Raw genomic sequence first — 24048 nt, 5'->3', positions numbered from 1 at the left:
AGAAATCAGAATAGTGAGATGAAACCAGAAAGTCTTTGTTCATAAGCCTTCTGGATTAGTGATAAAAGCCTCTCTCAGTTCATTTCAACCTTTAGAGAAGATGGCAGTAACTTTTATTGTGTGCTCTACTATCCTCAATCAGCTTTCAGACTTCGATGCTCTGTAGCTCTCTGGTCTAAATCAATGAAAACTGAAATGGGTGTTAATTAAAAATAAAAAGGCTTGTGAAGTGTATCTAAAGCTTCCAAACAAAAAAGAGTAACCACATGCACGTGTTATTCTAAGATAGTATGATGTAGTTAAAATCTGGTATTTGCCACAGTTCTCATTAGTAGACTCCTTTGACATCTGATTGGATGCCACAGTGTTACTCCATAAACACTGATTAGTTATCTGTCCAGTCAAAGGTAAGACTGACAATCAAACCAGTTTATTAGGTATTAGACTTTTCTATGCCGCATATTTTATTCTTTTGAACTTTTAACTTTGACTTCTGATTATATCACCCTCATGTGCCTTTTTAATTACCAAATAAACTCAAAACATTAATTAGATAAGGCAGTGGAAATAAGTACTCCACCCCATCCCTGCCCTTTCTAGTGATATAGCTGGGCAAAACCAGTCAGAGTATTTTGGACACACCGCTACCCTTCATCTAAGTGTGGTACACCAAGTCACCATTTTCCCCTCATTTACTTTGGTTTACATATCAAAAAGGAGTGGGAAGATGAACATACTTGGTTAACCTCACTCCATGAGTCAATGACAGTTGATTACTCGGGATGCACACTATGATACTGGTATCAGCAGATATTACCTTAGGAAGTTAATTAATGATATCGGCAGAAATGAAAATTCAAAACGTTTATAGTTGGCATGCCCTAGTTTGAATGGCAGCAGATTAGGAAAAAGCAGTAGCAATGTGATTGAATGCTATGGCACTGTATCTTGAAGATCAAATATTTAAAAGGCCATAACTTACAATATTTTTTCATCCTCAATTGATGAAATAGTGTAACGAAAACCTCTGAGTCAATTGTGGGCTAAAACTAGAGTGGAGCAGAGGGGTCAAATGTTGAACCATGTTTCTAAAGACTTTAAGCCAAGGATCGTTAAGAATCACCTAAAACTTTGTTTATACTTTTATGAATCTGACCATCACTCTGAAATGTCATATTTATGCATAACTCTCCTGCTATTAGATTTGGCCTCTCAATAACCATCAGAGCTTTGGTTTTTCGTATTTTAAGCTTCTAACTAGCAAATGACCCATTTATTGTTATTTATTTTGATAAAAATACAGAAAGAGGTGGGGTCGGCATAATTTGCTCAAAGTACCTGGATGTAGAACTGGACAATTAATCGAAAAATAATCAAAACCAACATTTAGAGCCTCTAACCGACATAAACCTGCTGTGCCAATTATTTCAATTTTTTCCTTTGTAATTCTGTCTCTTCTAATGTACCACCCCCTTAAAAACAAACTACTGGCTGTGTGGTCACGTGATAGGTAGCCAGGTGTTGCAAGGCAAGTAGCCTACTGTAAACCCAAGAGAAGAAGAAGTCCTAGTCATGCGCTCATTCCCATCCAGTCCACTAAAACTCAAAACACGGAGCTGACTGTTCAATGTGAGCAGTAAAGTTATTTTCTACTTTTTATACAACAGTATAGAAATAATTAATTTGTTAGCAAGAAATATAAGTTGTTTATTTTATACTTCTCTTGAAAAATTTGACTTTTTACAAAATAGTTTCTCATTTCAGCTGAAGTGTTTTTTGATTTAAACTGTTTCAATAAGTAACCATGAATTTTTGATCTGTGCCTGTTCCTTTCAATTATTGTTTTAAGATTATACAAGTATTTTCAGAACAAACAGAGTAGGAGGTTGGGGGTGGAATAATTATTCATGAATCGAAATCGAGGTAATAAGTTCAATTAATTGTGATTTTGATTTTTGCCATAATCGCCCAGCCCTACCTGGATGGGTCGAACCTATCCATAAATCTGGTGTCAACGACAAGAAAGCCTGCCACACCTCCAATAACCACGGTTCATCCAGAGTCACTTTTAAACACTTTCTATCCCAGCTTTGATGCTTGGTTTGAACTTCAGCAGAACAATCTTGACTAGTGGTTCTCAACTGGTTGAGCCCTTAGGACCTGCCATCGATTCCTCAATGAGAAATTGCAAGCCAAATTTCAGATATTTTCCCACCAATCAGATTTATTCTATTAAAAATTGAACACTTTGGGGTTTCAGACACTGCAAAACATGACAAAACAAAGAGATGGGCTAGCACATGTTAAAAGAGTTTCATAGATTTTTCAGACACACACCTATTACCTACTTTTGGGTCATGAACCACCAATTGAGAACCACTTGTCTGGACCATGTCTATGTGCCTGAATGCATTGGTTACTGCAATGTGATTTGCTGATAAGAAATTTGGATTGATTGGCAATTGAACAGGTATACCTAATAAAATGATCACTGACTGATCTAGTAGCAGTAACAGATTATCTTCACCTATAACTGTGTTTTTTGTCTAAGATCATTTTTAGTGAACTAGTGGCCTAACAATCTTTAAATAGTTTCACTTAAGGATGCGAGATGTCTGATTAGGTGTACATGAATGAAATATGCTTATATTTAATGGTAGTGGCTCTTCATATTGAGTTATAGTGAGCCACTGAAGGTCCTTTCATCAGCATAATCCAGGTCATTCACACAAGTATGATTCAGACAGCTCACATCATGTTTGTGGAATAAAGGTGGTTATTTGTTGCAAGCACTCGTGAAAGTGTGTATATAAATGGAACAAGAAAAAAAAAAAACAGAGCGCTAACCCAGACTGACAGCACACCTCTGCATCAGCCTTGACTTTGAGCGGTCCTCTGCTGTGTGATACTGTGTTTACAATGGCTCTCTGACTGGTGTTAAAGTAACTTTATATCTCATCTCTGACAACCTTTAAAATACCCTTGTGCTTTGTGCACTCTGTTACTTTACTGAGAAGATTTATGAGGGCAATTCTAAAGAGTAACAAGCCCACAGAAAGGGAGCAGAGTGGTCAGCTCTTTAACCTCCTCTACCAAATTTGATTGGATTTGTCCTTTGTGGTTTGACAAAGACTCTACATGGTTACAAACAAAGGCAGACAGTAGCATCCTTTAATTCACTGTGACTTCAGAGAGGGAAGATCCCGATGCTTTCTCTGCTTGTACAAAGAATGATGTGAGGCAACGGGTAACTCAATTGAAATCCACACTATAAAGTGCTGTTGTCAGCAGGGAGCGGTATATGGGGCTGCATCTGAACACTCTAATAAATACAAAAAGCAGATCAGTCATATGGTACCAGGGAAATAAAACGGTGTCAATATGCCATACATTTTCCTTGAGGAAGGACTCTTGAAAACCAGGAATAATGGATGTTCTTTCAGGGAGGACGATAGTGATACTATTTCAGTCACCAAAACATCCCATTTATCTCACTGACTGCATGATGCACCACTCATTCACATGAATGCTTTAAATAGCTGCCTTAGACAGTATGCAATATTATGAAACACTGAGGAGGTGAAATGACTGAGGAATCTGTGTCATGAATGTTTGGTGGCCAGACTCAGGAATACACTTGTAGCCAATAAAGAGATAGTCACAGACGTCACGTGTTGATTTCAGAAGAGGTGTTTCGAGGCCCAAAATTTGTTATCTATGCCAATCTGTTCACCAGTCTAAAAACAGGTGAAGAAGCGGAGCTGAGGCAGGCTTGTAATGGTTTGGTTTGTCCTCCAACATTAACTACACACCTACCTGTCAGTCAATTTAACCACACCCCTTTTAGGGCAAATTAACATATGACTAACAGGTATCCTTCAATAAGCATATTTTAAACCATTAGGATTCTAAGATAAGTCTTTATTGTCCCTGAGGGGCAATTTAGTCCACAACAGAAGCTAACACAAGCCATAAAAAACACATAAATACATACATGCTATACGTAAGTCGTATGGATTTCATAAGGATAGATATGCAGTGAGACTCAATACACGCCAAATACACCAAAAATCGAACATCAAATGAACCAAATGACCTCAGGTATCTGTCAGGTTTGGTCCTCCTGACATAAGTAAACCTCCTCCCATGATTGCAGAAGTCTAAAACCTGCAAAGAGAGGGTGCCCTGGCCTTCTGTATGGCCCACAATGAAAAACACAGCCAAGATCATTAAGATCAAAGCCCACAATCTGTCTGCAAAGTTGAACAATACAGGTGCATCTCAATAAATTAGAATATCATCAATAAGTTGATTTAATTCAGTAGTTCAATCCAAAAAGTAAAACTCATATATTATATATTCATTACACACAGACTGGTATATTTTAAGTGTTTATTTCTTTTAATGTTGATGATTATGGCTTACAGCTAATGAAAACTAAATTCAGTATCTCATAAAATTAGAATTTTACTTAAAACCAGTAAAAAAGGGGTTTTAACAGAAATGTTGGACTACCTGAAAGTATTTATATGTACAGCGCTCAATACTTGGTCAGGGCTCCTTTTGCATGAATTACTGCAGCAATGCGGCATGGCATGGAGGCGATCAGTCTGTGGCACTGCTGAGATGTTATGAAGCCCAGGTTGCTCTGATAGTAGCCTTCAGCTCTTCTGCATAGTTGGGTCTGGTGTCTGGCATCCTCCTCTTCACACAGTATGGATTCTCTATGGGGTTCAGGTCAGCCCAGTCTGCTGGCCAATCAAGCACTATAATACCATGGTCCTTAAATCAGGTACCGGTACTGTGTGGGCAGGTACCAACTCCTGCTGGAAAATTAAATCAGCATCTTCATAAAGCTGGTCAGCAGAGGGAAGCATGAAGTGCTCTAAAACACTGATAAAACACCATGGACCAACACCAGCAGATAACATGACTCCCCAAACCACCACTGAGTGTGGAAACTTTACACTGGACCTCAAGCTACTTGGATTCTGTGCCTCCCCTCTCTCCCTCCAGACTTTGGGACCTTGATTTCCAAATGAAATGCAAAATTGACTTTCATTTGAAAAGAAGACTTTTTAACCACTGAGCCACAGTCCAGTCCTTTTTGTCCTTAGCCCAGGTGAGATGCCTCTGATGTTGTCACTGGTTCAGGAGTGGCTTGACACAAAGAATGTGACAGTTGTAGCCGATGTGCTGGATCTGTCTCTGGCTCTTGAAGCACTGACTCCAGTCTCAGTCCACTCCTTGTGAAGCTCCTCAAAAATTCTTGAATGGGCTTTGTTTCACAGTCCTCTTAAGGCTGTGGTTATCTCTGTTGCTAGTGCACCTTTTTATACCACATTTTTCCTTAATCAAATGTTTAACGTGTTCCAGTTTAAATCACATAAACTGCTGCTTTTATGTGTTTCTCTCCACTTTCTTTCATTGATTGTTGGCCACCGTGCACATCTCAAAGGTCATTCAGATATTGGTGACATTAAATTGGTAGGATTTATCTATCATTTAATACTTAAGGAAATGGTTCAATTAAAAGTGATTTGTAAAAAACAATGCCAACCCGAGGTCTGCTTGCAATAATTTTATGAAGAGAAGTTGAATTTTGTAATTCTAAAATTCTTTTAGTTGAGGAGTGTGAAAAACTGTGCTATTGCATTTTTAACTCCTTTTAGATTTGCCTTTTCATCCTCTCTTATAATTTATATATCAAGGCGAATGTGGAGTTTTAAAGCTCTCCATTTCTCACCATTCTGCAGTTTCCCTGCAAGGCATTAATATTCTTATTAAACCAGAACTCAGGGAAACTGACAGTATTTTTTTAACTGGCCGGTTGTTGATTGAGGTTAATACAATTCAAGTGGTCTGTTAATTTCTTTTGTGTGAGGTCATTCTTCAGAGATACTTTAATAGTAGATTAAACATGATAGCAAAAATGCACTGCAGTTTCTCAGCTCATATCCTTAAGAGGATATCCAGAAGAAGTCGGTCTGACACTGCCATTCTCCTTTGAATAAATGAACAGAGTGTTTTGTATCTAATGATGCTTTTTGAAATGTCATTCTGAGGAAAAAATGCAGTTCTCTGTGGATTCAGTAATGCATCGTGCTAAACATAATGCCCTGGTTTTCTGAGAGTGTTTCTTCCCACAAGCAATGTCTCACCTTAACATGAGAGAAGTAGACTTTCCCATGAGGACCATTACCTGCACTTAGCTTTCTCCCTGTGGAGTCACTGTGCAGAAACTTCCTCTTAGAGCTCGAGGCTTTACTATTTGTTAATTGCTTTAAATAGTGGCACTTGTGAAAGGAAATGTTTATTCCATTGCAGGTAAATCTTCATGCACAACACAAGAGGGGACAAGTCAAACCATGAGTCTTTTAACTGCAGAAATAATCTGTCACTATGAATTAATTACAACATAAAGAAGAATTATGTGATTCAAATCTTCAAAGTTGCACATTTTCTCACTTTTATGACACATATGCCTGTAAAACACACCCAGCATATATAAACATGCACCGGTTTGAGAGAGAGGATGTGACCGGGAAGTGATCACGACCTATGTATCTTCTAGTTCAGTGGTTCTCAACCTTTTCAGCACGTGACCCACAAAATAAAGGTGCTGGAGACTGGGGATCCCCTCTGTACCTACTGCACCTGGAGCTCATTAACATAGCCATGCACAATCAAGAATAGTCATGTGCAGACAAGGCCACCCAAATGGGGGAAAAATGGGAGAGATTTCAGGGGCCCAGCCAAACTGGGGGACCATGGAGGTCTGCAAAATTGCAGTCAATTGTAAAGTTGAGCAGTGATATCCATTTTTTTTTCAAACCTGAATAATAACCACTCTCATCAAATAAACAAATATTAGTTTTTATTATTTTTTGCCATAATAAATAGCCTTCTGAAAAATTTGAATCAATTTTCTTATAAACAGAATTAAAATGGGTTAATATTGGCTAAAATTGGTTCAAAATGTCAAAACTTAGCGGAAAAGGTGGTAAATGGGGTTTTAAAAGTAGCAGAAATGGGTTAGAAGTGGCAAAAAGTTGATAAAAATAGCAAAAGATAAGTAAAAAATGGCAAAAACAGGCATAAACAGTAGTAAAGGAGATTAAAAAGTAATGGTTAAATATGGTTAAATGGTAAAATATGGTTAAAATGGGCAAAAGGGGTCATATAAAGTGGTTAATAGAGGCAATAAGGGGTCAACAGAGGCAATTATAGGGGGGAAGTGGCAATAATTGTATTAGAAGTGGCATAAACAACAAAAGGGGTGGACAGACTTTAAAATGGACAAAATGGGATTTAAGTGGCAAAAATGTGTTAACATTGGCAAAACTGGTGGAAAAGTGATGAAAACTGGTTAAAATTTAGCAACATTGGTGTAAAGTGGCAAATGTGCAATTCAAAAAACATTCACCTTTTTTTTTTTACGGCATCTGGAGACCCCCTCTCAGTGTCTCGCAACCTCCAAGGGGATCCTGACCCCCACATGGAGAACCACTGTTCTAGTTCACCCTGCACGATGTATGATCCAATCTGGACTTAAACTTGCAACTTCCCTAAGGACTAAGCATCTGCCACTCAAAGAACATTATGATTCGCCAATCTCTAAACCATCATTCATCATTGTCTGATATGTGATAAATGTCTCTGATGTCACCACTGAACTCACCAAAGGGGAATTTCTCCACAATTCTGATGTAATTAGTGGTTAGAGTTGATCAATTTCCAGGTAAAACTTCCTTCAATTTCTTCGTCCATAACAACACAGAGGATAGCATACATTCATCTATAGGCTATGTAGCAGTTTCTCTCAGGCCCTTGTCAATCATTTTCTCTGTCATGTTGCCAAAGTTGACAAGGTAACAATGGATCTCCTGCAATCGCGTAATCCCAAATGTCTGTTGGGGGTGTGGAAGTAGGTTACAGCCATTAGGAATGACTTGAAACTGAGGAAAGTTAGTACTTAACAGCTCTAAATGGGCCTGTAGGCTGCAATTATCATCAGGTATTACCTACAGACACTGAGTACGATCCCTACATTTTATCAAAAAGTGATTCTTTCCCACAGTTTAACAGATTTACCTAGCATGGGTAGCTGAGAAAACAGGGTCAAGATCAGAGTTAAATGTGCTAAAAATAGCAAAACTGTTCTGAACCACACCGGATCACCTATGGAAACAGACCATACACAAGGGATTTTTCAAACATTTTTTCATTTTGCCTGAGTTTTTACTACTACTACAAAGTGGCCTAAAAGTTAAGAACACTGCACATCATAACAAACACATCATTCCCACTTTGAAGCATGGTGGTGGCAGCATTATGCTGTGGGGATGCTTCTTGGCAGCCGGCCCTGGAAGGCTTGTAAAGGTAGAGGGTAAAATAAAAGCAGAAAAATATAGGAGAATCCTGGAGGACAACCTTATTCAGTCACTTATTTTACATTGTATATTTTTGTTTATTGCTGTTATTTATGTCTTCAACTGAAGATTAGAGAGATTTTGCGTTTTTTTTGCCAAAAAAATTTCAAATGATATTTTCCTTGGTTTATTTATAAAATCAATAGAATGGTAATACATCCGAGGGGGTGAGTACTTTATTCAGGCACTGTAAATGTAACTTAGTGTGAAGATTTGTGGCTCAAGTTTAAGCGTGGGATTTTTAATGGATGGCAGCTGCACTTTCACCTGGATATTTGGTAAGAGGGAGAAAATCCATCAGAATACTGCCAGTGGGAGCTGATTAGTGTGTTTTTGTGGAGTTTTCTGCACACACTAAATCCTTCTGATACACAACTGATTAGATAGATTTGACATCTTTGTGTAAAGAAGGAGCAGTGAGGTAGACCTAAATTTTAATGAATATCTTCAGAAAATCCATCAAAAATATGAGAGCAAAAGGAAGATCCAGGAGCAGGTGAACTCATAAATCAAACAAACTCTAAAAATATTTCTTTCATGAAGAAACTAATTTATGTGAAATGATGCGACATATGTTTGTAGTGAGCAGAAAGCCTACTGAGACCCCCAGGAATGCATTAGAGGCACACGGCATGTTTGCCTTTGCACCTCCTCACATTTTGTGTTCTTTTTGTTGTCTGTGACACCTCCCTCCCACAGACAAGCTGCTGTTTTTTTTTTTGTTTTTTTTTTTTTTTTGGATCTCCTCAAACACGTCCATTTGCATTTTAAACACGTCAAGGAAATGGCTTCCGTCTCAGCTGCTGTCACCGTGTTTGGCAGACAAGCAGGGGATGTCTGTTTATGTGACACAGACAAAATATACCTCGCTGCAGATACCGCCCGTGCAGCGTGTGCTACAAGGTACTGTAGCAGGGACTGTTGTCACGGAACAGCCACAGACGCTCTGTGTCAAATTTAAACTCAGACAAATGGGATGTTGGAGATCATTTTTGGGATATCTTCACGTTGAAATGGTTATGCAAGGCTAAACAAACACAGAAATATCATTTAAAACATCAGTGAGAATGAGGAAAGACTGATTAGTAGCAGCAGCTTCGGATAAATATTAGAAACACTGCAGCTCAGGCAGTGACTGACAACACTGTGAGCAACAGTGCAGATTATAATGGGGACTTTTCCCCAGTTTAGTGCAATGATATAGGCTACTAACTAGCTCATTTTGTTTTGATTCCCTCTCCCCTCTCCCTCCCGGCTCGCTACCGCTGCACTCCCAGCCCTCTGCCTGCACACGCAAATTGGCAGAGCTGCTATGCAGTTTCACAAGAGTGCTGCCGAGCCTCTGTGCTTAATGAATTGCTGAATGTGTTTGCTCTCCTTACGGGCAAAAAAAGATCCACGGCCGAGTCCTCACTAAGCCTCCTTGATTTGTCTTGTTACATTGAGGTTAAACATTTTATTACTTGGGTCTTTTTCCTCCACAGTTGACTTCATTATGTTATCTCAGGGCCTTCATTTGCTTACCTACATTTAAGGGGCAGCTAGCAAGGGAAAACTGATTTGTATCCCTTTGTTTTTCTCACTGGAAAGGCAGTGGAAGGGTTAGAAATACATTTTGGATTCAAGAAGAAAATGCTGCTTTGGCTCTGACTGGTTTAAAAATGTAACAGAAGCTTATAAAAATCTGGTTTGTGGATTCTTCAAAGCTGGTCATTCTTAGTGTGACTGCTTAAAGACATCACACCAGCCACTTCTAGCATGGCTGACAGCTGGTATTTGTCAGACATGTTCCTCGATGTACCCTTTTCCTCCCGACACTCAGAGAGCTCTTGAGCAGGACCAGTGACTGCGTTATGGGGGAATAAATGCAGCCATGTTTCCCATCCTCAGCTGACAATCCCTGACAAGTGCTTGGCACCTACTCTTCCCTTTTTAAACAGCAGGTAGGTGACAACAGCCTGCCTTTGTCGTGTAAGAGGGAGCTCCGCAGTTGTTCTTGACAGGTAAACGTCTTATGAAACAGTCAGAGAATGGAAATCATGGAGGCTGTCAGTAAAAGAGGCAGAGAGTGGGAGCTAGCAGTGCACAGGATGAAGGGAGGAGCGCTGGTGTGATTGTATTGTTTCTGACAAGGAGGAAGATGAGTGCAGCGCCATACCTTGTTGCATTAAGGAGCCGACTCCGAACCAGAAGCTGTTGAGGAGGGTGAAGTTGTTCTCCACTACGTCTGATCCGGGGTTACAAGGATGGGCGTCGTACCATTCATATGGGCTGAATCTGGGAACGAGAGAGGAAGTAGGGAAGATGTCCTTTTTATCCTTTTCTGTTGTAAGATCCTTCCTGAACACCATTTTCCCTCTAAAAGAATCTCAAAAACTGAATTATATTAGCCTGAGAGCTATTCTGAGGGTTACAGCTGTCTTTTTTATAGCACCGCCTTTGGTTTGGAGTAAGAAAACTATTGATTACAGCTCTTTTTGCAGTAGTTAAAGCAGCAGTAACAGATTTTTTAGCCACTTGCAGCAGCACAAAAGCTCTTAAGACAACCTTGGCCAAGTTACACAGCTGTTGTGGCTGAATAGGTGGATAAGAGGAGTAAAAGTAATACCTTAAATCTGAAGGCTGTAAAAGCAGAGCAAACAGCTCAAAGATGATAAAAGGACACTATTAAACTAAGGAAAGATTTTGGGACGGTTTGCTGTAAGCCACAGCACTAAAATTTAATAGAGTTTTTAAACCATTGTTCCCATAAATGCATACACTAATGAGGCTTTAATAGGGATATAATACACAACATTTGGTGTCATTATACAACCTACAACAGTGGTGGATTCAGGATGTTTGAGCGGCAGGGCTGAAAATAATAAAAAGGGCACCGGCTGTATGTGGAGCACAAAAAAAATTGCTCTACATTTATGATGAAATAGTTAGAAACCCTGGTTAGCATTTAACATTTCTGTCATTATGATTAAACCTACTACACCTCTTTAGAAAGCACAACAGGAATAATAACCTATTTAACATTAAAAAAAACACAATTTAAAAAAATCTGTGGAAATGGACTTCATGGCAGTTAGCATTTCTTCCACTATTGAACATGTGCCCATTAGAAAGCACTTTATCGAGTTTTGTTCACCAAAAGGGTACTTTGTCATGTTTTCTACTTAGCAGGCATCCCAGAGGGCACTTTGTCAAGTTTTGTTCATTCACAGGAGATTCAAGAGGGCACCTCGTCAAGCTTTTTATTCTCTTAGAGGGCATCCCAGATGGCCTTTTGTCAAGTTTATTTCACTATGGGGCCTTTCTAGAGGGCCCTTTGTAAAGTTCTGTCCACTTAGAGGGCATCCAACAGGGCACTCAGTCTGAATTTTCCACATAAAGGGGACCATTCAGGCACTTTGTCAATTTTAGAATGCTTTGGGGGCATTTTAGAGGGCACTTTTTAAATATTTTCCATTTAGAGAGGCATCCTAGAGGACACCTTGTCTAATTTTTCCCACTTAAGCAGCAACATTTTTAAAAAGTTTACCCACACCCTTAAGATGAATTTATTGTTTTAATATTATCATGTTGTTAATCTTCCATAGGGGCATCCAAGAGGGCACTTCTGCAGTATTTTTTCAAACATTACCCCCCAAAGATGGTAGATACTGGTCTGAATAGCTTTTAGAGGAATTCTTCATGATGTCATTAAGATCATTAATGAAAGCATTAAGTTTATTTAGTTGCATTAATTATAAGCATTTTTGTCCTTTGGTTAAGCCACTGTGATGTCTCCCTGCAGCCACAGTGATGTCAAATAAGTTATGCCAAACATTCCACTATTTTCCCTCGTTTCCTTTCAATACTGAATGAAATAAAGATATTGCACCTGCAGAAATGTGATTATTGATAGAGTGGACAGTGTTTGTGTGTTGAATCGGTGGGATGGGTAGTTTGTGCATAATGGGTTCTGTGTTGTTTTGATTCCATTGGGGTATACATGCTACTTTAAATTTGGAATACTAAAATTTTGTCTGTCAAACAAATCTTTTTAAATCTGCAGACCTTGGCTTAGCCTTGCCGTCAGATGCCCCTTAACTATTTCCTAAAACTTTGGAGCTAAAGGCTACCACCAAAGCATAAATATATGTATATATATTTTCAGAGGGTGTTAAATGTCATGTTTGAGAATCTAAGGCCTGAAGACTCCTCTTAAAGTCACATTAAACCATAAAGCACACATTTCTCTAAATCTGTGCCATTTACTTTGACATCTGCTAAAAATGCTGCACACCTTTATAGCTCCAGTCACTCTCGGAGGCAGATGCTAAGATAAAACACACTAAATGTCACCAGCTTCTTCCTTGACAAATATATTTATATAAACTGAAAACCCTTTCCTGTCTCTTTATTCTTAATGTTCTGCTGAGTGGATCTGGGTCTATATAAGATTCCTGATATCTGTTTTAAACATGCCATATCTGTTACTTTGATGATACAGTAGAAAATCTAGATAAGTGACTAAAATGGTCTAGGCTGATGGAGGACACAAAGAGGAACCCTCTAGTGCATATTCTCAGTCCTGAAGGACCATAGTGAGAATAATCTATGAAGATTAAATTGGCAGAAATGTGTCAGAGAGTGATACACTTCAATGTAATTACATGCTGCAGAAATATGTTCTAATATGTCAGCAGTCTATTTTAATCAGACACTTAAAAAGGACTGATGGTTAATCTGGGAACAGCTTTGTTAGGAGACAGTTCCAACCGTCCTTTTAGAGTTACTAATCTTAGTTCAACAACCACAAATTAACTGATGGACAAAATGAGGGTGTCTTCAAATAGGGCTGACTCCTGCTTTATTACTGCATCTGTGAAATCTAGCTTCTTTGAAGAGTTTCTGTAAAAATCATGCAGTCTTAAAGGTACAGTGTGTAGAATTGCAAACACCAAGATGGCAGGGTCAGTGGAGGGGTCCATTCCCATGTAGGAATAAATAAAACAATTTTATATATTTAGGTGACTACACAGTTATTCAAACATAGGCCTACTTACTTTTTGTTGGTTCAGCTAAGTACTATTACGCTCAATATTACACACTTCACCGAAAGAAACAAGCAAAGTTTGAGCATAGAGTGTATAAAGCATGAGATGCCACCCTTTGGTTTCTTGAGAGATTATGAAGTCAAATGGTAGTGGTCCCCTCATTGAAATGCTGTCTAACCCTAACTTTCAATCAATCAAGACACAAGAAGAGCATTGGAGATGAGGCAGGCCAAGATGTGTTTGAGTGCCTGACTGTCACTAGAGCCAGTCAACCACCAGATTATGCAAATGTATGTACAAATCTTAGGCTTTATAAAATCAAAATGAATCAGTTATATAAAAAATTGAACCAGACTTAAAAAAAGAAGCTGAAAACTTTAATTAGGTAAATTAATCAACTATTAATTGCCTCTTTAACAAGGCTATACCCATGTTTATTTCGAAAGGGATCTCGCTGCAGTCCGCAGATCTCAGAAGCTCCCTCTTGCAGACAACTACTGTTGAACACCACATCTGTCAGGACAGATGTGCTGTAATTTTCCGTTACAAAATATTTGTTGTTTTAGATATTTTTTTTATTTTGAAAATTCAACTTTATTCTTAAGCAAAGTCTTGCAGTTAAACTCATAAAAAAAACACACTGCAAACATTATGTCCTAAGAAACATCTCATAAATAAAACAAAATAAAGGTCAGAGGTCTTATCTGGGATTAAATTATGTATTGACCTGTTTCAGAAGGAGATATGCTGGCAGTAGCTCACTTTAGCATTGTTAGGTTTGGCTAAAGCAAAAATAGCTATTCTAGCTACGTGGTTAACATATGATGTTAGCCAATGCAGCTACATTAGCTTTAGCTTTAACAGAATGAGTTTTAGCAAACATAGCTAATCCTAACATAGCTAAAATAGATACGTAGGTAGCATGGCTAACTTAGTTACATAGGTAAGTTAGCTATGTAGCTGACATTACTAAGTTAGCTTTAACAAACAAAGCTTAAGCTAACATAGCTCACATAGATCTACTAGCTTCAGCTACGTTAGATACGTAGCCATTTTAAGTGAATAAAATAGGGGTTTAAGAGATTTACAAAACTGTAAATGGTGTACAGTCATCAGCCATGTTATAAATGCTATTGGTTTTATATTTTAAAGCGATAAAAAGTGTCAAAAAGATGCTTACCATGACCATTCAGTATTAAATTAATAATAACTAATTAAATTAATGTAAAATAAAAATACAGCAGTTCTGTCATTCCCTGAAAAGTGGTTATTTTGGAGTGGTTAACTTTTGTTTTCAAGCTTTTTTCTTGGAAGCAGACTGTTGTCTTGGCTGTATTAAGCATTGCATTATTTTATTTTGCAGGCCAGATTTTTGACTTTTAACCTTCAGTGTGCTCCTTAACTCTTAATCTCATGCTAAATGGAAGTTAAAGCCAACTCTATTTTGAAGTTTTAACGTGTATTCCTGTCCTGACAGATGCAGCATCTCACATTAGAGAGGGGGCATAAAGTCATGATCTGCAGTCAGATTGACTTGTTTATTTCTGCTGTAAAAAAAAAGGAGATTTTAAGATGGGACCTAATGGGGAATCATTGACTTTTACACAGCCTCAAGTGGACACTCAAAGAACTGCAGTTTTTACATGTCTGCAATGGCATCATTTTCCACTTTGGAAGGTGCTAAAACACACACACACACACACACACACACACCCCCACACACCCCCCACACACACACAAAACATCACCTGCTGGCAGCATGTACAAGCTACCATGGCTTGAATCTCATGAACCATGGGGGCTGCCATTTACATTGTGTACCCTCTGCAGCCTAATCAGTCAGGTCTGGGGTGGAATCATCAGAGAAGGAAAATGTTTGTATAAATACTGGCTGCATGAATGCATTAATCACCAAATGACAAATGTTCTTTTCAACCTGTAAGAATAGTTTTTTGAATGTCTTCAGCAGCACCTCTTCTTTCTCTCCTCTAATGCCTGCATGTTGTCATTACAAAATAAACAGAAACTCAGGGGTAGATTTTGTATCATATGGGAAATTTCTTTTTAAGTACTGCTAATACTAGTGAGAATTTTCTGAAATTACTTTATTTTTATGTATTTTTCGCTCACTCTCTTTGTGACTCAATAAGACAGCCCTAACATCAGTAATTTTTGACCGTCAATACTTAAATATCAAACTGAGGTCAAGCAGCCAAAGAGCAAGCATTAATGGTTGATGCTGGACTGCATACTAGATTTAGAGAGACTGCAAATCTTAACAAGAATTTGAGACAAAACTAGATGCTTGCATCATCTGTTTACTTCTAAAAGCAGGATGTTAGCCAAGCTCACCCCTGCATCATCATGCTATTTAAATCTCTCACTGTAGTACTAACACAGTCGGAGATATTGACAAGACTTGAAAATGTGGGTTACAAGATTATTTAAATCAGTAAGTGAAATTCTTGTGGTAGAGCCCCATATGCAATTAAAAAGGGTCTTGATGAACTGAAACCATGCCTATGCAATAACAAGCACATACATGCAAAATCTTTCAATATTACACTTGTTAGAAAAAAAAAGCTGTCATGCATGTTTTCAGACATCCTCCTAAGTACAACCTAGTTTTGATGCTAAGGCTGAATTATAAAATCTTGCTTTTGGAGTCTTATTTTGAAGGCCCTTAAGCATTATAGTGTATTGTGCATGTTGTTGATCTGCAGCTGTGGACAAAATTGTGCCTTTGCAAGAGTAAATATAAGGTACCTTGAAACATAATTATAATGCTGCAGCAGAGCTTTTGAAAGCCAAAGTGATTTCTGGATAATATTGTTGGTAATGCCTTGACAAGTCTGTCCAACATTTAAAATTACCTACTTGCGCTGAAGTAGCCCACTTATTGTTCACCACTATCTGTTTTATGCTCACATGCTGCGCTTTCAGAAACTGGGGTGTTTTCAGCCATCTCGGCTGGTCTCCAAAAAAACTGATGCAACAATTTAAGATGATTTTGTGCTTATGTGAAGCCACTCCACAGTTTGTTTGGTCCCACTAAAACGCATGAGCATAGAGGAGTGCAGCTGTTTGCTCTCGAGCCCCTGAACTGCTTTCAGCGCCCGCTTTTCCAGAACTTCCTCAAGCACCACTTTGCATGAGAAGCAGCAGGAAATACTGACAATAATGCTAACAGGATATTCAACATATTCATGATGGAAAAGTGAGATTCTTTTCATCAAATCAATCAGATAATCTCCCTCCATAATAACTCTTGCCAAGAATTTCAAGGTTTTTTTATGCAGATGCTGATAATTGCCTATAAATAGTCTGCTCTGATGCATTTCTCATCAGGTGTGGGTGTATTTTTTCCTCTTTTTACTGTTCAACATGGTACAGAAGTTATAATCTTCTGCATCACCAAGTATTTCTTCTTTTTCAGTGATAGTTTTAAGGTGCATCATTTAAAGCCGCATAGCCAATTCCAAAGAAATCTCTCAGGAAACAAGAAATTGCAAACCAAATGGGACTTTTCAACCCCTCTGAATGCTTTTTTTGAATCCCTCCTCCCAGCACTAGGCTGTTAAGAGCCCATGCAGACAAAACTGCCTTGATCACTACCCGGCAGCCAAAGCAGTATGAGAAACTGGCTGCTGTGCTCAGCCTGCAGTGATAAGAGAATAAATTACTGTGTCTATTGACGGACGTCATGGAGGAATCTATGAAGGAATAATAGGACATACAGTCTGTCACACTTGGATTTACCTGGCAATGACAAAAAGGACGCAGCTCACACCCAGGTAGGCGAGAAGGATGTAGACCCAGATGTCAGGAGTCATGGGGTTCAGGAAGGAGAAGAAGCCACTGTTGGTGGAGTTGGGTTTGCGATAAATGATGCTGATGCCCATGCTCATGAAGGGCTTAGAGAAGTCGATGACCTTCTCACGCATGTAGGTGATGGTGAGAGGAGCAACGGCCAAGTCTGCTCTCTGGAGGGAGAAAACAAAAAAACAAGATGAATGTTTACCTGGATTCCAAATTTTAAATTGCCTTTGTTGGCAATATCTGGCAGCACATACATTTGTAGTTCCACCATTTTAATCAAGCCTGTAAAATCTCTGCAACCATTAACACTGATTTATCAGAAATTCATGTAAAAACTGTTCAATAATTTTCAAAGCACCTGAGGACAACAGGAAACAGATGTATATCACATTTACACTGACTGTCCACTTTAATAGGTACACCTGTGCAGCTGCTCATTCACACAAATATCTATTTAGCAAATCACATGACAGCAACCAATGCAATTACGCAGGTAAACATGGTCAAGCAATCTCCTAAAGTTCAAATTAAGCTTCAGAATGGAGAGGAAAGGTCAACGTTGAATGCATCATGGTTGTTGGTAGTCTCACTGATCCCATCTTTTAAATGTTGCAGCACAAATCCAGACTCACAAAGCCAGGTGGCACTTTTACAGTGCTCTATTGTTTTCTTCTGGTGAGTCTGTGTGAACTATAGCTACATTTTTTTTTTCTGTTTTTAGCCGACAGGAGTGACAACCACTGTGGTCCTTCCCATGGCACATCTGCTTCAAAGCTCCATGTACACCGCATTCAGAAAGTATCCAGACCCCAGCCATTTTTTTTTTATTTTTCTTATGTTGCAGACTGATGCTACAGTCATTGGAATTCCTTTTTATTCTCATTAATCTGCTCTCAGTTACCAATAATGACATAGCAAAAACAGAATTTTAGAAATTTTGCAGAGCTCAGTTAGGGTGACCATTGGTCACTTCTCTTACTAAGGCCCTCCTCCCCTGATTGCTCAGTTTGACTGGATGACCAAGGCTCTGAAGAGTCTTAGGTTAGTGTGTAAAGAAAGCTTTTAGGTTTTCTGCACCTTTTGCATGGAACGCTGTACAGTCTGATTTAAAACTACAAGACCAAGTTACCTTGAATGTTTGTTTTTTTAATTCTTACTGAAAAATCTTGAGTCTAGTCTTGGTCACATGCTATAGCTGATCATTATGGTATTTGTGTGAACTGAATGAGTTTTCTTTTTTGAAACCATGTTTTGCTTTGGAAGGAGTTCTCTGATCTCTTTGGGACTGCCCAGACAAAATAAAGGAGAAATTAAAAGGAATATGATCATTGGGGTGGGGGGTGGGAGACAATATTCTAGTGGAGAAAAGAAGTAGGCTTATTAATTTCGATAACAAATGAGCACCATGAGGACACAAGAGCAGGTACAGCCTTCATTTTAAGTAAGCATATCTGCTTTAAATTCAGGTGTGCACCTAGCAACTCACAAAAGTCTGAAACATTGTGGTGTAAAACTTGCATTAAAGAATTCGATAATGTGAATGTAATATATGTCTCCATAGATGCCTTTAGGAAGGAGAAGATATCAAAGTATCAAATTCAGCTCCATCTGCAGTTTAATAAAGCCATTTTTTTATTGTCACTACAATGATGTATAAGTCTTAGTCACCCATTATATGCGTCTGACTGCATATTCAGAGGGTTACCATTTACACTGGCGGCCCACACATCTCCCCTGCACCATGGCTGGACAGGAGGTTAATGAAACCAGCTGCTTGGTTCACGCTCGGATACCTCACTCCTCCAAGAAACGATGCAGCACACAAAGGGAGGCTTTCTTTTTCTTCCTACATACTGAGCCGAGCGGTGGTGAGAGAGGAGTGGGGCTTGTTCCTGCAGCAGCTCATGCTATAGCATTTTCACCAAGTTAAATGAGATCTCATGTTTGTTTTGGAACTTTTCTGTAAAAAAGTGAGAAAAACCTACAGAAATGAAGTCTGCTGGTTGCAGATATATACAACACCTCCAAAAATTTCAGCTAAATTGTGCTTTGTTATACTTTCCTGCTATAAATCCTAAGTTTTTCAGACCCTTAGGCTATTCTTAACATGAATTCAACTTTCCCTGTGGCGAGGACAGCTCTCCCTGCAGACTCCTGTGATAATAGCGGTAAACAAAGGTCAGAAAAGGAACGTTACATAGTCCTACGAACAGCCCCATGGTGGCTAAATACAGGGTGGCCTCTGAAGAGATGGGAAGATGGCAAAACCGATGCATCCCGCCGTGCATCTGCCGTCTTCCTTAAACTATTCAAATTTGAACATCACATACCGCTCCCTCTGTTCTCGGCTGCCAACTGCAGCTTTGAACGAACCTGCCACTCAGCCGGAAGATCAACCAGCGTGTGATTCCAGACATCCCCACGGTGGGCTAATATACATGCTGCATGTCCTTGTTCTGCTCGCTGCTTAGGCACACAGACTGGGCACAGGCGAGATAACCTGATAGTGCCCCGCTGAGTGCCACATGGCTCAGTGTTATCTGGGTTTGCAGATGGCGGGCTTTGTCGTGTTCTCCCTCTGGACATCCTCACCTGAAGACGGCCTGGAGGATTTAGAAGGTTACTCTTACATGCTGATATTTTTCCATCTACTGAACATACTCAAATTCATTAAAGTTTGCTGTTTCTTTACACTAATGATAGAGCCTTTTTCTTAATCTTTTTTTATATATTTTTTGGAAAACTGTATAAGGCATGGCTGCATTTTTTTCAGCAAAAAATATACCTTTGCTGATTTTTTTCTCATAACCAAACACAAACTACAATTCCAAACAAAAAAATGTAATAATAAACCTATTCCAATTGGATACAGCATAAGGATAGGGTATTTCAAACTGATGAACTTTATTGTTTTAGGCCCAACTAATTTTAGTTTAGCCAACTTAAATTTAGATTTCTGCCAGCTCAACATTTGTAGCTATGACCATGTTATGTCAGTGTTAAACTGGGCTCCTCAACTCACAAAAGCTGTGACACTTGTTACTTAAATATTTTACGATGGGCCCTCATATTCATTTTTACAGAGTGCATCTACAGCACAATCAGGGGCTTGTGGCAACCGTACTGTCTGGACCAAAGGCCGTGCATACTCGCCACATCCACCCGTTACTTACATTGTTATTTATTTCAACAGATCATTTTCCCATACCCCTAGTAATATGCAAGGACATCCAAAGCCCGACTAAGGTTTTGTCAATTCTCCTTTGCCCTTCGGCAGCTTAATGGCTCCATCAACGTCTTACTTTTAACCTCAATTTTGGCTCAAACATGCCTAAAAGTTCTGCACAGTACTGTATAAAAAACATTTAGAAGCACCATGTACTTCTCTGGGTCCAAGCTCATCTGAGATGGATTAACATGACATGAAAAAGTGTGCCATGGTCTTGAAGAGTCCATTACATTTTTCTTAAAATAATGGCAATTGTATTTTCTGGGCCGAAGAGGAAAAGGACCATCCAGATTGATATCAACTCAAAGCTCAAAAGCCAGCATCTTTGATGGTGCAGGGGTGTATTAGCACTCATGGCATGGGTAACATTCACATCTGTGAAAGCACCATTAATGCTGACCGGTACATGTAGGTTTTAGAGCTACATATGCTTCCATCCAGCCAATGTCTTTTCAAGGACATCCCTGCTTATTTTCAGAAACACAAATCACATCGTCCATGGGTTACAACAGCATGGCTTCACAGTAAATGAGTGCTGGTAGTAACTCGAAATAAAAAATAATGGTGCAATATGAAGTATGAAATATGACAGAAACCTGCACTGTTGAGTAACTTAAGGTCTATATCAAACTCTAACTGGAAACACTTCCACTCTCAATACTTCAACAGTTAGTCTTCAGTCTCCCAATACTTACAGATTACTGTTAGAATTAAAGGTGGTGTAACATGGGGTAAACATACTCCTGTCCCAAATTTTTATCTCTGCCAAGGAGGTTATGTGATCGGCAGGGTTTGTTAGTTAGTTTGTTAGCAACATAACTCAAAAACGTATGGGTGGATTTTGATGAAATTTTCAGGAAATGTCAGAAATGGCACAAGGAAGACCTGATTAGATTTTGGGAGTGATCCAGATCATCGTCTGGATCCAGGAATTTTTTTAAAGGATTCTTTATTATTGGGAGATAGGACTGATGGCAGAGGTCTGAGCTCTTCGAGTGCTTTTCTAGTTTTAAAAATGGGATGTAGGCATTACATTTTTAATGTATGCATATTTTCAAAAGGATCATAAAGTTTATCCGTTTGAACATAAAATATGTTAAATGTCTTAACCTTGTTCTGTATTCAATTGAATATAGTTCAGCTTTTTTGGAATCTGTCTTTGTAATTCTAACCTGAATAAACAGCTGCACTATGCTTTTATTTACAATATGTTTATTTTTCTTCTCTATTGTCTGTGTATGCACACTGGAACCTGAAATCTCCAAAAGCATGTAGTGAATGTTCTAAAAACATTTAGAGCTGATTTAAGAACAATACTGTTAAATGTGTTGCAGTTTCATTCTTTGCTAAACTATGCAGTTCTTAAAATACACATTTATATTTTCATTATTGGTGAAAGGGTGGATGTAAAAGTGTCAGAGTGGCAGCTTGAGCATGCATTTGCAAAACCCATGGTGAGGAATCAATGCACAGCAGGACATTTCCGTGCACAACAGTACAAATATGTCTAAGCCTGCTTATACAATGCAGCCTCGTATCCAAATATACAAGGCACTAATGATGAAGCATATGCAATGTAATCAAGAAATAGTTGCTTTGCATAAGCAGAGCATGCAGAGCATGCTGGCCTGGAAATGTGATTTACTCAGAGGGGGGCTCTGGCAGACTGAAAAGACATGTCTTGTGCTGAGGCAGTTGAACTTTTGACCTCACAGCTTTGGGTCAGCCTCTCTCACCAGCAGGTCACCCTGCTGTCACAGATCAAAATCAAAATCACACTCGTCCATCCACTCGCGGTCATGCGATTTCCTCAATCACCCGAAAAATCCTTAGGTGAGAAATGAAAGAGTCTCCCATTAAGACACAAATCTACGTCTGGGCAGGCTGAAACCTGCGGTGTATCTGTCGAAGCGAATATTAATTACCATGACAGATATAAATGATGTGCTAAGCATGCTATTAACATTTGCATCATGGCGTGATTAAGGTGATCATCTATTGTGACTAAATCAAGTTTAACAAGCCTGTTGCATCATTTAGCACCTTCTAAACAATGCCCTTTGGCACTGCAGAGCTTTGTTACTACACAGAGGGAAATAAAGGGCTGTATGTTCCTCTTTAATAAATCCTTGCACTTGGCAACAGTGCAGTTCCTCTTTTAGACATATCAGTTCACGGGGAGTTTGCATGATAACATCATAGACAAACTTAAATGCATAAAATACAACACCAGTGTCACAACTTTCGCTTCTTCTTTTGTGCCCGATCCCCATGTTCCCACTAAACATAAAAAAATATTCAGAGAATCAGGAGAAATCTCTGTGTTGGGGCCTCAGGAAGCACTGCCTTATAAACAGGCATGATTCTGTACTGGAAATCACTGCATGGGCTCAGGAACACTTCCAGAAATCATTGTCTGTCATTACAGTTGGTTGTGCAATCTGAAAATGTAAGTTAGAGCTATATCCTGTTTTATAGGATTTGCAAATCATTGCATTGCATTTTATCTACATTTTACACAGCAGCCCAAGTTTTCTGGAATTGAGGTTGTAGAATCACCATTTGAGAATTTTGGTAATTTGGTAATTATGACTATAGACATGGGGGATGTTAACAATCTTTATTTTCACATGGTATGTACATTACAAAGTTTAAGAAACTCATAATGTGTTCTATCAGCTAGTTCAGTTATATAGATGCACCTCATACTCATAATTTTTTCACTAAACATTAGAGGGGGTATTATGCCTTTTTTCATAGCTTTACACCATCTCTCTGATACCCACATAGTAGCTTCACATGGTTTACAGCTCAAAAAACTCCTCATGTTTCTCACACTGGCGTCCTGAAAAACCCTTATTTTAACCTCTGTCTGAAACGCTTCGTTTTCACTGCTGTCTCTTTAACAGCCCCCCCTCCACTGACCTGCTTTCCTCCAATTGGCCGATTTTCTGGAGGCTGGCCGGTGGCAGGACTCAATGTTTTGTGCCCGCCCCCTCCAATGTGGCTATGTTGTTATGCTAGTTGTTGTAAACTTTGAGTGAACTGGTCCAACTGAGTAAAATATGGCGAATTTTAATATACGTCCGTACGTGTTGGACCTGGAGGCTGACCCTGATAAACGAACCGTTTTCATCAGTTTACATGCTAATTCCAAGATTACTGCCACATACATTTATCTTGCGGTTTGAAAATTTGCATACATGGAGTATGGACACCCAGCATTGTGACTTTATATTTATGTTTTAAAGATCGGAAAAGTATAATACCCCCTCTTTAATCAAATTAGATTTTTACAGTGTTATTTAAGTGAATGCTTCTCTTTGGTCTCAAGGTGGGAATGTTTTATCCTAACAGATATGACAGATTTAAATATTTCAGAATTACTTTATGAGTATCCATTAGTTGTTTTAAATGTGTGATATAAGGCTGTTCTGAGTGGATTTAGCTATAAACGGGCATAATTATTGCAGCTCAAACTGCAGAGTCCACTTCCATTTAGTTCTGTGGTGTCAAGGAGTGACAGTTGTCATGGCAT

The 24048-nt window shown here is 38.8% G+C and overlaps 1 protein-coding gene across 1 annotated transcript in view; it reads right to left on the bottom strand.

The window, feature by feature from the left end:
* The window catches only part of LOC121513893 (glutamate receptor ionotropic, kainate 3), a 173561-nt gene that overhangs the window by 8909 nt on the left and 140604 nt on the right, over window positions 1–24048 (bottom strand). Inside the window, exons 11-12 of the mRNA XM_041793912.1 lie at window positions 17222–17445; window positions 10591–10709 (exon numbers count right to left, since the gene is read on the bottom strand). Of these exons, the coding sequence (XP_041649846.1) occupies window positions 10591–10709; window positions 17222–17445 (343 nt within the window). The remainder of the gene's footprint in view (window positions 1–10590; window positions 10710–17221; window positions 17446–24048) is intronic.

The sequence above is a fragment of the Cheilinus undulatus genome, linkage group 8, assembly GCF_018320785.1.
Source record: "Cheilinus undulatus linkage group 8, ASM1832078v1, whole genome shotgun sequence".
Lineage (NCBI taxonomy): Eukaryota > Metazoa > Chordata > Actinopteri > Labriformes > Labridae > Cheilinus > Cheilinus undulatus.
Note: the sequence above shows the minus strand (reverse complement) of the source record. Positions and strands in the feature narration are given on the sequence as shown.